Raw genomic sequence first — 16,112 nt, 5'->3', positions numbered from 1 at the left:
TACATTTCTTTGGGGTTACTTCTACTCATATGCAGTACTTCGCATTTGTCAATGTTAAACTTCAGCTGCAACTTTTCAGCCCATCTGCCCAACTTTTCTAGATCCTGCTGCAGTACCACACTGCCATTACTATCATTAACAACCCTGCTAACCTTTGTATCATCTGCATACTTGGATATTAAGCCTAATATACCTTCATCAATATCAATGATAAATATACAAAACAACAGCAGGCTGAACACTAAACCCTGGTGGACCCCACTAATAACATTAGTCCACAAAGAGCAGCACCCACTGATTACTAATCTTTGTCGTCTCCCACTCAATTACCCTTTTATCCATTGTTGCAACTTGCCCTTAATACCATACTGCTCCAATTTGTACATAGTCTTACATGCGCAGCAGTATCAAAAGTTTTCCTGAAATCCAAGTATATGATATCAAAATGATTTTTTGCATCCGGTTACTTTGTGACCACATCATAGTATCCAATCAATTTGGTCGGACAAGAACTCCGAGTCTTAACTACTACTGCAGTCTTGTCTAGATGATCCTCCAATTGTTAACCAGTGACTCCATTATTTTCCACGGGACAGAAGCTAAACTAACAGATCTGTAATTACCTGTGTCACCTTTTGATCCCCCTTTGTGAGTTGGGGATACACTGCACATCTCCAGTCAGTAGTGGCTTCTCCTGAGTTCAAGAATGCTCTCATAGTTATGGCTAAGGGTTTGCTTACTTCCTTCTTTAATATAACTGGATAGATCCCAACTACCCCAGGTGCCTTTCCTCTGTTTAACTTCAACAATTTCTCCTCCACTTTGCTCTCAGTTATTACAAAATGAATGAGCTCCCCATTAGAATTTAATAACCTTCTGGCCTTCACTTCCCTAAATAATTCCTCACGTGTTAATGTAGATGCAAAATTCTCATTCAGTTTGTCAACTATCTGAGCAGGATCATCAACAGTCGAACCATCGATATCAAGTGGACCAATCTGATTCATCCCCTTCCTTCTAGAGATTATATAAGTAAAGAAGTTTTCTGTTTTTCTTAGCATCCTTTCCCAAAGATTTCTCATAATCTAACTTTGTTTGCCTAATCTCCTTTGTAACTTGATTACAGACAAGCTTATATTTGCCACAGGCTTCTGTGTCACCTGATAATTTATAAGCATCCCATGCATTTTTCTTCTCTGCTACGAGTGTCATTAGTACATCTGACATCCACTTAGGCCTAAACCTTGAACAAAATTTCTTAATCGGTATGAAAAGCCTAGTGGCTTCCATGATTAATTCCTTGAATGCTTCCCATTTAAATTTGCTGTTGGTAACATCACCAAGTTGATCCCACTGTACAGAATTTAAAAACTGTCTGAGACCACCGTAGTCACCTTTATGAAAGCAAAAACCCTTTCCTATACCCCTGATGGTAATTATATCTTTAAGTAAATTCCACATCAGTACACTGTGATCACTGCCACCTAGTGGTTCCTTTATCTGAAAATTCTTAATGCATGAATAATCACTGCTGATAACCAGATCAAGATACCCTCTCTGGTTGCCTCTCGAACATCCTGCTGCAGAAAACAATCATCCAAAAAATCCGAAAATTTTTGGTAGTGTGCGAGTGACCAATCCACAAGTTCCAGTCAATTGCTGAAAGTTAAAATCCCCCATTATAATACAATCTGATTTACTGGCCGATTCTATATCTCTGCACAGTTGTTCGTTGTACTCATTAGAGTCATTAGGCCTATAATACACTCCTCTCATTTTTGCTTTCCCAGCGATTATGTCACACGAGGGCCAAGGGCATAACACAGAACTCCGTAGGTTGCGTACTGCACTTGCACGAAATCTTCTCACTGTCTGGAAAGACTGCAGTAGATCCGATAGCTTTCTGGAATCCACTGCAATAATTCTGATTTCGAGCCATCAGTGAAGAGTGGCAAGAAATCAGAATAAGCAGATAGATGGGCAGCACAGAGTTGTAGATAGACAGCCTTTTCCATTATTAATGGAGAATTTTCACAGTGGAAAGTGAACATGACAGGGCACAAGTGATTGCCTTGGTGACTGGGCAATATTGTCAACCATGACATTAAGGTCTCTGAGTTGTAATTGAACATGAATACCAAACAAAGGGATGGTTGAGAGTCTGACAGATGTTATAAAGATTTTCCCATCATGGCTCAAAAACAGATGATGTTCACATAGCATGCTATGTGGACATCAGGAATTTTAGTTTAAAAGTATATTTTGGCAAAGGTTGCTTTGTTGAAGCAACAGAAGCTGTTCAATTGGTTCAATGTATAAATTCTGGACAGTAGGTGTTCTAAATACTCCATTAGCAATGCAGATGGCTTGATGGCAAACTGGGTCAAGCCATCAAAAGTACTGTTTCTAGAAGGTGCATACATAATCTGATTTAGACTGGACAAGCATACAATAGAACTGAACTGCACCAATCTGCTCTCCAATTATTAGCCAAAATGACATGTAGGAGGTTCAGACCCCTTGTACACTTTTTCTGCAGTTGTCTGACAGATGTGTTGTAAGAATGTCGACCTCTTATCAAATGTAAGCCCCAAGCATTTTGTCTCATTTACTTCTGGAATAATGTTTTTCCCGAGCTTTTGTTCTGGTTTAGGATGAAGGTTCCATTTGCAACAATGGTGCAAACAGTCTAAACTCGATTCAGATGATGGTGCAAAAAAAAAAAAAAAAAAAAAGAAAAAAAAAAAAGAAAAAAAAAAAAAGAAAAACTATGAGAACAGCTAATGGCCCATCCCTCGAAGATACCATTTATTTGTGGTTCACACACAGAGATGAAGTTTAGGAGAACCTATATCTGGACCTTTGTTGTATGAAAAGGTGCTGAATTTTAACAAAAAAAATTAGGCAGTCCCTCAAATTTTAAAGCCAGTACAGGCTGGCTAAAAAACTTTAAATCACGGCATGGCATTAGAGAACTTCACATTGAAGGCGAACTTTTATCTTGTGATTTTGCTGCAGCGGAATCGTTGAAGTAAAGTGAAGGACATTCCAAAGATGACGAGACTGGAATAAACTGGTAGTCTCTTGCTGAGTGCAAGGAGGTTCTGCTTCAATGTGTCCAAGTACTCTCCTATTCTCTGATTTTTTTGTCTCATATTTGCTGTGGACACTCTCTCTCTCTCTCTCTCTCTCTCTCTCTCTCTCTCTCTCTCTCTCTCTCTCTCTCGAGGATGCTCTTCACTTTTCCAATTAATTTCTTACTGCTATTGCCCCGTTGGTACTGGGTCAACTGGCCTATCTTGACTCTTATTTCTTCTATCTTCTGCTGAAGTCTTTGGTCCCAAGCTGGCGGTTCCTTCTGTTTTCGATTCTTCTGCTGCTGGTCTCTCATTTCTCTTCTATTAATTCTCGTGGCTGCTACCACAGCACAATACACGGCTGTATAGATGGCCTCCAGTGTTGCACCATCGCTGTCAAGGTAATGCGGTATTATGTGCCGACTGAGTTGGTCTCTGCTTTGGTATCACACGAGCCTTAGTGGGGTCCGTTCCTTTGAATTCTGTTAGGGCCTTCTTCCACTCTGGATATCATGACCATATCTCTCTCTCTCTCTCTCTCTCTCTCTCTCTCTCTCTCTCTCTCTCTCTCCCCCACTTCAGCTGTTGTGGGTTGTATTTCTTCTTGCTCTTTCTCCTCTGGTTCCGTATTCTTTATCCTTTGTAGTTGATCGCTCATATACTGCTTGATATTTTACGAGATTGTAGGAGCTATCAAAGAAACCCCAGGTTCTTCATGGCGATGGTCCTTCTCTGGTCTGCTATTTGCTGTTAGGTGACCTGAATTTCCAGGAATCGTTCTAGCCACTTGGTATGTAGGCTCGCCCTGTAAGTTGTCATATAGGTCTCCAGCTTTGTTATTTTGTAGTATGCTTCTATGATATACGTATTCATTTTGATGCTTCACTTCATGTGTTGGGGTTTTCTCCCTTCCTAGGTGGTCACTAGCGCAGTTGTGCAGGAAGCACTTCCAGTTGGTGGGGTTGGATTGTCTTGCCCTTCTCTTGTGGTAGCCATACTGGGGACAGCGATACTTGATCCACTGTCTTCCTCAGGAGACAGTCTCTGATTTTTCGAACCGATCCCTCTGCCTAAAGCCTGAATGCAGTGAATTTATCCTACACCACACTTGATTCAGTATGATTTCTCTGTGACATCATCCATCTAAGGAGGTGGACCTGTTTAGCTTCGGCTTATGTCCAGTGGTAGTTCTTGGGAGTGACACCAGATGGCACCACAATCTGCTTAAGCTGACGCTCCGCCCTTGGGTAGGTAGGTCCCTTGAAGCAACTTTCACATGTTAATTAATTTATTTTTATTACTATTAATTTTATTTATTATTATTATTCTAAGTTATTGCTATTATTATACCGGTCTCCCAGCGTGATGGAGCCGCGTTCGTTTCCGCCAAGGCAGTACTCAAACCAGGGTCCATCAGGCTGGTAGTCCAGTGCTGTAACCAATGGGCCATCACGCTCCTTTTATTATTATTATTAGCCATATGGAAGGAAGGTGGCAAGGAAGCCTGAAGCTTATGCTGCACCGGCCAAAAAAAAAAAAATTCCCGCATTACTCTGAGAGAGAGAGTGTCAGAAGTAGAAGGGAATCGCCAAGAAAGATGATATCCAGCTCAGGAACCTGGGTTTGCCAAGTCCATACTCACCAGATGTGAGCCCCTGGGGTAAAATTGATGCTGATGTGAAAATCAAAGAAACCCCATTGTTTTAAAAATGTTTCCTACCTACCTGTGAGTTATAAAGCTAAAAAAAATGCATTTATTGATGAACTCAGAAGAGTTTACCGATTGGTTTACCAATGAATGTCAAAAAGTATCGTGAACGAGAAGGCAAAATGGGCAAGGTCTTGTTTATCCTAGACAATGTGCTGTCACATCCTTCAGTGGAAACATTAAACAAAACAGACAATGGATTTGAGGTCATATTTCTTCCACTAAACGTTACTTCCCTCCCCAACTGATGGACCAGGGAGTCATCGAAAAGTTGAAGAGAATCTACAAAAAACAACGTAGAAAGCACAGTAGCGTTTTCAAAAAAAGCTGTCTCAAGGACAGCTGCTACATGTTAGCTGATGCATGTGAATCACTCACTGCTCAGAATTTAAAAAAAATGCTTGGAAAAAACTGTGGCCTATTGCAGAAGAAACTGGAAAAGATGAACAGAATCGAACTGAAAGAGATGAGGGACAAATACTGAATGAGATGATCAACTGGTTTCAGTCAATCCCTGGGTTTGAAGATTGCAATGTTCAAGAGCTGGAAAATGATATTGATGCTACAAGGTTTCCTGTTTTAGATGAAAATGAAATTGTGAATGTAAAAGAAACAGGAGCTCCCAAAAATGATATGGATAAAGAAGAAAATGATGCTAACACTGGGCCTACGCATGCTAAGGCATTCGCCGCACTGGAGACTGTGATGGCTTGGTACGAGCAACAAACTGAATGCTGTCCAGCTCAACTACTCTTGCTGAAAAGAGTGAGAGACCTAGCAGCAAAGAAACGAAGTTCAAAAATGGTGCAGCAAAAAATAAGTAATTACCTTCATTAAAAACATAAATATGTGCTATTGTGGCTGAAAGTTCCATTTGTTTTGTTACCTATGAATAAAACTATGTAAGTACAACTTATTGTTTTTATTTCCAAACTTACTAAACCTCTTTTTTTAGTCTCCAGAACAATATTTTTGATAAGTTCGAAAATCAGAACAAATCATAAGTCCAAACTACCCCCAGTTCCAATTAGTTTGGATTATCAATGCTCTACTGTATAACTAACTTTGACAACAAAAAGAGCAATACTAGAACTGATCCTTGGGGAACTCCCTCTTGATAAAAAAGTAGCCCATTCAAACTTGAAATGAGCAGTTTGACAAAAAATTTAATAAAAAACATGCTAGATGACTCCTAAGACCAGGATTACTGATGTCTTACAAAATTCCAAATCTCCAAGCCAAGTCATATACTTTTTTATATTAATGAAAATTGACACCAGGTGCTCATATTTGAGGAAAGCATTTCAAACAGATGTTTCCACTCTTTTCAAATAGACAAGCTAATTTTCCAAGAACAAAAAGCAGAGTCAACTAATACACCAAAATAGAGAAAATTAAGTAGTCAAATCATTTAATTGTTCACCATTTGGATCAATGCTGAACAATTAAACATCAAGGTGGGGAAACCTCCCCATTTTGGTAGATTAATATAAAAGTTTTGAAGCAAATTTATTTGAAAATAATTTTCACCTAACTTTATTTCTGAAATCACTGATAATAAAAAAACTTTTACTATTTCAAAAAGAACACCATTGCAGAGTTCACCTTTTTCAGAAATATGGAGTCAAGGTTTTGCTTAAAAAATAAAATAGGTATCTGTGCAACTCTTCCTTCTTTTTTAAATTTCATGTGAAAGGCTCTTGAGCTGCAATATTAAAACCTGGGGTAGCAAAAAAACCATTTATTTTTCTTCTGTGACACACAAAACTAATAAGTATGTCCACAAAAAATCTTTAACTACAAAATGATGCAATTGCCAACTGAAGAAATGTGTGCTATCGGGCACTTACAAAAACATTTTGGAAAGGTAACCTAAGTGCAATATTTCAGAGTGGTCCTTGTGAAGAGGTCTGGAATCAAATTCTTTTGGAGACTAGAAGAATTCTTCCAGGCCTATTTGATGAGAGATGTAGTTAGCCAATCTCACAAAAAGAGAACAGATCCCCCTCATGAATTACTCCAGGTTTTTCAGCCTGCACAACATGCAAATCAACAGACATTTGAATGGACATAATACACTGGCACAATACTGCCTTAGATTCTGAAGCATTGTAAAACTAATAACAATTTTTAAAAAATTAGAAATTTCATGGAGTAGCTGGTGACCTTTAACCTTGCCCAAGCAAGTTTCTGAGCTCACCCCAAATGGCTTGCACAGCATGCAAGCCATTTGGAGTGAGTTTTCTCAAGGAATTTGGAAGTTTGTTAAAAAAAAAAAGAAAAGAAAGAAAAAGGAAAACTGGGCACAAATTCATTTAAACTTTTTTTTTTAATTCTTTTAAAATGCTCTATAATTATGTGTATTATGAGGACCACCGGTACAAAAGTAATTCCTCCTATTTTTTGCTTTTGAATGTGGCACGACAGATCATTTCAAGTATAACTGAGTAGTCACTAGAGGACTCCAGTTTAATAAGTAAAAAAGTAAACCACTATTCATGAGAACAAAAACCAACTTTAAATAAAAAAGAAATTAGGATACACACTTTCTCAATTATCTAGAAACTATTTATTCACTGAGCAGAAAATAAACAAAAACTCAATTAGACAGGCACTTTAACTAGAACCAGCACTCACATGTGCTGATCACATGTGAGTTCTGGGTTCTAATTGAAGCAGACCAAAACATCTAGTTTTGATGTGCTTCAAATAGATGTCTGTGTATGCATACCAAATCTTTTATCCAGTTTTTAATGTTAAATTACAGTTAACATGATATTTTAAGTTTCCTGCCAATTTTCTGACACTGAAAAAGGCTCTGAAAAGGATAACCATAAATGCAACTAATCTGCAGATTTGTTTATTTTACTGTGAATATTATCCCTAAACACATTTCCTACCCTCCATCTACTTCAACCCATGCACAGTACAACTACTACTAAAACTAACCAGTATCCCCTACTAATAATGACATGAATAATATAATAACAATACAATATTAATACTAACACTGGGTGGTAGATGACTCTCATCAACTGGTGCAATACCAACACTTTGCTTATTGGAGGCTTGAAGTGGTGAAACCAGTGTTTAGTCTCCACAACAAAGTTTCTGGCATCTCCTCTCTCCCCATTTCTTTCACAACCCCTGAATGGTACCAAGTACCATAAGCTTTTGATACCTTTTGTGTTTGGGGGAGTTTCATTTTAAAAAAAAAAAAAAGTCCACTTCAGTATTCATTAAATTTTTACTGAAAAGACAACAGAAATGCTGATTTCAAAAGATCAGCACAAACTCAATTTAAATTCATTTTAAACAAAAAGCTTTCTGAAAAATCATAAAAGGTAGATGTTTTTGCTAAACTCAATGAAAAATTCATAAAAATTGGTAGTTATAGTATACAGTACTGCCTTTCAAGAATAATGTCAGTAAGGCAAATTTCTAAGGAGGAAATGATCCTTCAAATGGAACTCTATTGCTCCTCCAATTTGGCTCCAAGTAACTTCCTTTTATCCACAGAGGATCAAACCTTTGGGGATGGCAAAGGTTTACTAAAAGGATCTTTTTTTTTTTTTTTTTTTTTTTTTAAAGGTTTTGGAGAAAGTCCAGTCCACTGAAGGCATTAAATTTGATATCAGTACAAGTTCCAGAAATATTTTCAATCGTGACAGAAGAGAATGGCTCCACTACAGCTACCCAAAAGAACTACTTTGAAGGGTATGAAAGCAAATGATTGGCAAATTCAATCTTAAGTGACAAAATCATTGAAACTTTCTAGTGACACCTTTAATCTAACACAAACTAAATAAATTTTTCAGTTTTTCAAAAATTCAATTACAGTATTTTCACAGTTAATTCTGACAGATGATAAGTGAGTTGCATAAATAATGCTTGCCAATTAAATTAATTTTTAATCAATAGAGTTACAGAACAAATGCTGAAATTCTATTTATATTTTGTATAGCTTAGGTTATACAAAATAGTTACACAAATTCAGAAAATAGTTACTAAAATCAGTAAATTTATTAACTTCAGATTACTTGCTAACAAACCCATTTATTATTTTCAGTTAACTATTTATTTCAAACAAACTTAATGTTTATCATATAAAAAGCACTTTAAATAAACTGGCTCCAAAACTTTAAAACTGGTAAAAAAACATACAAACATCTTTGACTATATTACTAAAATAAACATAAGCTTTTATTCACCTCTAAAATGATTCAGCCTTTGATAATATTCCTCTTCTCTACGATACTGACTATCATAACGTCCGTCCTGATAGCGTTCATCATATCTTTCATAAGGATCATATCGTTCTTGCCTGCTAGACCTTTCTGACTCACTCAATCTAGAAGAAGGCCGTTCTCGATCAGAATAGCTTTGTCGCTGTCTATCACTTTCTCTATAATAGCGTTCTCGTCCACTAAATGATTCATTTAAAGAAGTTCTACTGGAAGGTCTAGACCTATCTCTTTCCTGAAAATAATGCTTATCATCAAAATGTGAATATTTACGATCTTCGATGGAATATCTACCCCCATATCTGCCATCCCAGTGGTCACTGCCCTCATTTCTAGGATTCTGAGCTTCACCTTTATGTTGTAATTCTGGCTCTCTCTGAACTTCTTGTTTGAAAGGTGCTTCACTATAAATATTTTGATATACATGACCTTGTCTCCACTTCTCTGCAAGATCACGGGCTGGAAGGTTAGTAAAAGTATATCTCTCATCCTTGGTCATACGTTCGTGCACAGTTTTATTAGTTCCACTGGCATCTTTTAATGATTCTCTGAATGAGCTTTTATTTTCTTTGGAATCTATGTGACTATCCTTTTCTTTTACTCTACTAACGCCTCTAGTTTTTTTAGGAGTGAAGCTAGTGCTGGTTTCATTTGGCTTACCAGTTTTCTGATTTGTAGATTGTTCTGCACTGCTTTCAGGACATAAAGTTTGACTACATGGGGGTGTGGGAGACCTGGATACTGAAGATAATATCTGATGTATCTAATATTGGGAGGGGGGAAAAATTATACATTAATTCTTTCATCAATTTTTTTTAAAATTTATTAAAATAAATTAAAGAAGCTTTAAATTTAAAATTAAATAAATTCGAACATACAAATAACATTTTCATACTTTTTATACTATTGAAACCATCTATATTGTATAATACAACTTTTTGCTATAATAATTTTTAATATACAATTTTTACAACAAAGTGTTGTAAAGTGTTGCTTTATATACTTTTAGTTATGAAAATTAAAAACAAAGACAGATCTGGAAAGTCCTTACCTTCTTCAAATATTCATTAACATTTTTTATTTGCAGCTAAAATCTCAAAATCTATTAAGAAAAGATTGCAACTTTCAAGTCCCCCACCCAAAGCTAATTACCATAATGATCAAATATTATGTAGTTGTTCTAGCATCAAAAATGGTACTTCCAAATAATTAAAAACCATACATCATGCTTTGAGAACATGTAATGTTCTGATATAATTAATGGATTGCTAACCCAACATGTTTTTTAATAATATCATTACAGTGTACTTTTTCAGTGTGCATCTAACCAGAGAAAATAAAATAAAATTAAGAAGAAATCTATATTCATTACCATACTACAAACATCTAAATTTAATGAACAAAAAAAAAAATATATATTTTTAATCAGTCAATAGTAATGCCTACAGACCCCAGAAAAATATCTACCACACATTAATCATCAGTCAGAAATCAGTGGCTGTTGCTCTGTCTAAAATCCTAAATAAACAGAGTTGTATAATGTAGCTTTGGAAATACCACAGAGCATCGATAATCCAAACTAATTGGGACCAGGGGTAGTTTGGACTTCTGATTTGTTTGGATTTTCGAACTTATCAAAAATACTGTTCTGGAGACTAAAAAAAAATTTAAGTAAGTTTAGAAATAAAAACACTGGCTTTAAAATCTGAGGGACCGTCTATTTTTTTGTTAAAATCCAGCGCATTTTCACACAAAAAATATCCAGATATGTGTTCTCCTAAACTTCGTCTCTCTGTGAACCACAAATAAACAGCTTCTTCGAGGGATGAATCATTAGCTGTTCTCATAGTTTTTCTCATTTTTTGCACCATCTGAATCAAGTTTCGATGCGAACTTTAAAATTTTTTCCTTGTTTTTAACGTCTGTGGTTGACTTTCCATTCCAATTTAGTAAAATTTTGCTAACAAAGAGCCGCTTTCTCCCTTTGAAAGTCTGTTTAAAATCTCAATCTTCGATTCAATTGGTAAAAATTTTTGTTTCCTTTTAAAAGACAAAGAAAACAACAGCATGGTAAAATAAAATTTGGTAAAAACTCTGTTCATAATCTTTTTACTCCGTATCTTTCTTGCACATACCATGTACGTTAGTTGCAATTTCTGCATGCTGTGTTTTGTTATTGATTGATGCTTATCTTTTTTAGTGTTTTAGATTTTACAACCAAAAAAAATAAATAAAAATTACAACAACAACAAAAAAAAAAAAAAAAAAAGTCAATGAACAGAAATATCAGATTACAATGGGAGTGGTTTTTTTTTTTTTCTTTTTTTTTTGGTTGATGCTGCATAAGCTTGCTTTCTTGCATCATACGCCTCTACTAATGCTAAAATGTGCTGAATAACAGATTACAAAGTGCTATATTTAGTTAGTTTTTTTTTGTTAGTTGTTGGTGCATCGGCTTCTGTGACCATAATGCGCCTCCCAAAGTTTTTGCATTTTACTCTGATCCAAGCCCGAGGCAGGATTTGAACCCGCAACCTTTGGGTTGCCAGGCAGGCACTTTACCCACCTGGCTAGCCTGGTCAGCATTTAGTTAGTACTTTATGCATATTAATTAAGCTTTGTATGTAAGCGTAAATTTTCTTCCAATTAGATATTCTTCCAATTTTCATGTATCATTTAATTTTGCAATTGGTAACTAATTATGTTACAGTAATTACTGTAATTATTTTATGGCATCAGTATAAAAAAAAAAAAGCATGCTGGCTCATTCGGATTATTGATGTTTCGAATTATTGACGTTCAGGTTTTCAACACTACTGTAATACATATTGTCTACACAATCATTAAGTGAAATGATAACGTAGATGGAACCATTCTCACAACTACTTTTGTTTACAGCTTTGTGAAGAAATATAGCTGTTTATTTTCATCAGATTTGAAGCTATTGCTGCTTTTATGTTTGAACCATTATATAAAATAAGTAATAATAGATGTTTGGTTGGTTTTTTTTTTTTTTTTTAGGAGTATTAGCAACTAAGGCCATATTGCTCCGGGATATGCGGTGGTCATTCCCTGACCTTTCCGCATCCTCCGTATTTGGTGGTGACGGGCTCGAACCCCCGTCTAATTAAGAAGCGTGTGCTACGCACTGCTACTCCTTCCCATCTGGCTACGGAGGCATCCCCATTAATAGATATGAAGTGTGTAATAAAGTTCCCGAAATGGTGCTGTTGAATGGTGCTGTTATATTCGATGACTTTTAAAATAAACAGAAGTAGCATGTTGTAGTTCAAACTTTCCCCAACAGATGCAATACTGTCAGCTTACTGGATGATCTCCAGTAAGCTGACAGTTTGACAGCTCAGGTGAGGCTGAAATTTTGAGAAAAGGGCAGCTGGTTCTTGTTGCACAACAATGCCCCTGCCCATTCCACACTTGTTATGAAGACATTTATGACAAAACATGGCATTCTGCAGATCAACTATCCACCCTACTCTCCCAATCTAGCCAGCAGACTTTTTCCTGTTTCCCAAAATAAAAACTGCCCTCAATGAAAAGAGATTTGGATGTTGGGAACATAAAGAAAAATGTAAGTGCCAAACTGAACATGGTCTCTTTGGATATCTTTGCTGACTCTTTTCAGAAACTTTTAGAATGGCATAATAAGTGCATTCAATCAGGCGGTGATTACTTTAAATAAAACAATTTTTGAGCTCTTTCACGTTGTGTTTTTTTGATTGGGGAGTGAGTCATTGCTGCATTCTGTGTACAGGTGCTTCAAAGACTATAGAAGCTCATTTCTCAGGTGAAGCTGAAATTTCAAGGAAAAGGTAGCTGGTTTATTTTGCATGACATTTCCCTCACCTATTCTGCACCTGTTGTGAAGACATTTTTGATGAAACATGGTACTGTACAGATCAGCCATCCATCCTACTCTACTGATGGCACTAGCAGACTTCTTCCTCTTTCCCAAGGCAAAAACTTCTTCCTGTTTCCCAAAATAAAAACTGCCCTCAAAGAAAAGAGATTTGGATGTTAGGAACTTTCTCAGAGGAAAGAGATTTTAGGATGTTAAGAAATAAAAAAAAAAATGTAACTGCCAAACTGAACATCACCTCTTTGGACTCCTTCACTGATGCTTTTCAGAAACTTTTAGAATGATCATGTAGTGATTATTTTGAATAAAAATAAAATCAGTATTTGAGCTCCTTCACTTTGTGTTCTTTTTATTGCATCAGTCCAGGAACTTTATTACCGCACTTTGTATTGTAGCAATTGTAATGATGGTATTTAACATACAACTTGATGCAAAGTATACATTTGCATCTTTGACATTGAATATCCTTATAGGTAGAGTAAGCCATTACAACATTAAAATCTTTAGTTTCCTTACTGAACAAATTTAACACCAAAGTTCTTTGTTCCACAACTTGACAAAAATTATGTACACACGTCTTCCTTGCTTTTTATGAATAAATGCCAATAACTAGCTTACCTCAGTGTGTTAGAATTGAGCTTTACAATTTGTGTTCATACATGTGTGTGAATACATACAAATTGTAATTGTGCATTTGTGTGTCTCTTTATACGGATAAATTAACATAATTCTTTTTAATTTTACAGATGATTTTCCAAACAGTATTCATGGACAGAGTATTCATTCACAATTGAGTATTCAGAGTATTCATTAATATCAGATATCATAAAAACAAAATATGCCCAATTACAGACTAAAACATTGTTGTTTTAGTTTCTTTTCTCTCTCTCTCTCTCTCTCTCTCTCTCTCTCTCTCTCTCTCTCTCTCTCTCTCTCTCTCTCTCTCTCTCTCTCGTTGCAATCTCTGTTACCATTAAAATATCCGCTTTGCATCATTTTAAAAGACTGACACAGTGAAGTCTGTTTCCATTTCACACATCATCATCATCATCATCATCATCAGCCATTTACAATCCACTGCAGGATGAAGGCCTCTCCAGCAACTTTCCAATTTCACACATGTTCACATCAAACTGAAAGTAATGGGAATCATCTATGCCAGAGTGAGTTACAAACTGATGTTTACAAGAACAAATTCAAAGCTCATTAATTGAAATAATTTGGATTACATCAATAAGTTATTTTTTAATCTTATTATGTTTGCAAGAATATAATTGCTGCAGAATAATTTCTAATGCATGAAAAAAATTATGGGTCATTAGGCTTAGTTTGTATGCTCATTTATTCTTCACTGTGCTAGCCAGTTGCTAATCATTAGAGAATTTGTTGTGTAAACAGCAATAACTCTAATAAATGTTGTATATTCCAGTGTAGAAATAACTTATTTCCCCCTCCCCCCCTTAAATTTTGCTTTAATCATATTTACTGTATAAGCCATTTCCTTTTTTTACAATCCTCTTTCACATTTTGTGTATTTATGGTTTTTTAATTCAGTTATTTCTGTTCATTCTATCACCATTGTTCCAATCTAAAATAAATCATTTTATTACACTCCACAGTAAACTGTAAAGAAAGTGGGAAGTCCATACAGTACACCCTTATTTAGGTCACAATGCCAAAACTCACCAGCACAGGTGATTCTTAGAAAAATGTGCTAAAAGAAAGATGGATTTAAACAGTTTCAATTAATGCATGCCACTGAAGTGAAAAAAATGATTTTTAAGGATATGAGTACACATTTTCTGTGTTTGGATAAATGTTAAGTAGACTGGTAGAATAATGGACTACCATGAGAAGTCTGTTTAGAGAAAAGGTTCAATGTGGTGAGGAAAGCCACATTTGCACTTATCAGAATTATAAAATTGAAAAATAGAACAAGTGATCACAAGTCAACAAGTATATGTTTCTGTTACAATAATCACTTGTACTTTTCCTAAACAAGCTGGTTCAGGATTATAATAAGCTTGTTTAGGAAACTGAATAAGAGTAGGAGTGTTTTATAGGCCTAGTGACTGTGGGAAGTATGACAAACAACTATAAAGGGGAATAGAGTGGCTAGTAAATCAGATGTAACTACCATTGAGGTAGTTACATCTTTAAGTAAATAAATGATGTTACCAATAGCAAATTCTAAATGAAGCATTCAGAGAAATAATCATAGAAGCTGCTAGGCTTTTCATATCAACTCAGAAATACTGTACAAGGTTTAGACCTAAATGGATGTCAGATGAACAGTGATATTTCTGGCAGTGAAAAAAAAAAATGAATGGATTGCATATAAATTATCAATGATAGAGAGACACTTATGGTAAATATAAACTAGTCACAAAGGAGTTTTGGCAAGCTGTCAGATTGTGAGAAATCTTGGCAAAGGAAAACAGGAAAGATTTCTTTATTTATAAAAACACTAGATGGAAGAGGATGAATCAACTTGGTCCACTTGATATTATGGTTTAACTGTTGATGCTCACCAAGTTGCTGACATGAATATGTATTTTGCACCTACATTTACACAAGGAGTTTTTTAGGGATGGAAATGCATGCAGTTTATCGAACTCTAACGGGGAGTCAAATGATTTCGTGATAAGTAAGAGAAAAGTGGAAAGGAATTGTTGAAGCTAAACAAAAAGAAACAACTTGGATGGGTGGGATTTATCCACTTATATCAGTGGAGATAGTAAAAGAGGTAAGTAAACCCTTAGCCATAATTATTAAGTCATCCTTGAATTCGGGGAGGTCGTTGTGGACTGGAGATGTGTGAATATATCCCTTATTCAGGGATCAAAGGGATACATCAGTAATTACAGACCTGTTAGCTTAACTTCTGTTTCAAGGAAAATAATGGAGTTACTGGTTAAAGAAGTTATTCAGGACCATCTAGATAGGATTGCAGTTATACTTCATTCACAGCTTGGATGCTGACCGGGCTAGTCAGGTGGGTAAAGTGCCTGTCTGGCAACCCAAAAGGTCGGGGGTTTGAATCCCGCCTCGGGCTTGGACCAGAGTAAAATGCAAAAACTTTGGGAGGTGCATTATGGCCACAGAAACCGATGCACCAACAACTAACAAAAAAAAACAGCTTGGATTTGTTATGGAGTTATCTTGTCCGACCAATTTGATTGGATACTAGGATGCAGTAACAAAGG

General features: G+C 35.8%; 1 protein-coding gene across 2 annotated transcripts in view; it reads right to left on the bottom strand.

Annotated features, from left to right (window-relative positions):
- The window catches only part of Sec16 (endoplasmic reticulum export factor secretory 16), a 592,575-nt gene that overhangs the window by 401,177 nt on the left and 175,286 nt on the right, over positions 1-16,112 (bottom strand). For both annotated transcript variants that reach the window (XM_090389538.1, XM_090389539.1), the window contains exon 10: positions 8,997-9,792. In XM_090389538.1, coding sequence (XP_090245664.1) covers positions 8,997-9,792 — 796 coding nt within the window. The remainder of the gene's footprint in view (positions 1-8,996; positions 9,793-16,112) is intronic.

Source organism: Mastigoproctus giganteus, chromosome 2, assembly GCF_048544385.1.
Source record: "Mastigoproctus giganteus isolate SK-2022 chromosome 2, ASM4854438v1, whole genome shotgun sequence".
Classification (NCBI taxonomy): domain Eukaryota; kingdom Metazoa; phylum Arthropoda; class Arachnida; order Uropygi; family Thelyphonidae; genus Mastigoproctus; species Mastigoproctus giganteus.
Note: the sequence above shows the minus strand (reverse complement) of the source record. Positions and strands in the feature narration are given on the sequence as shown.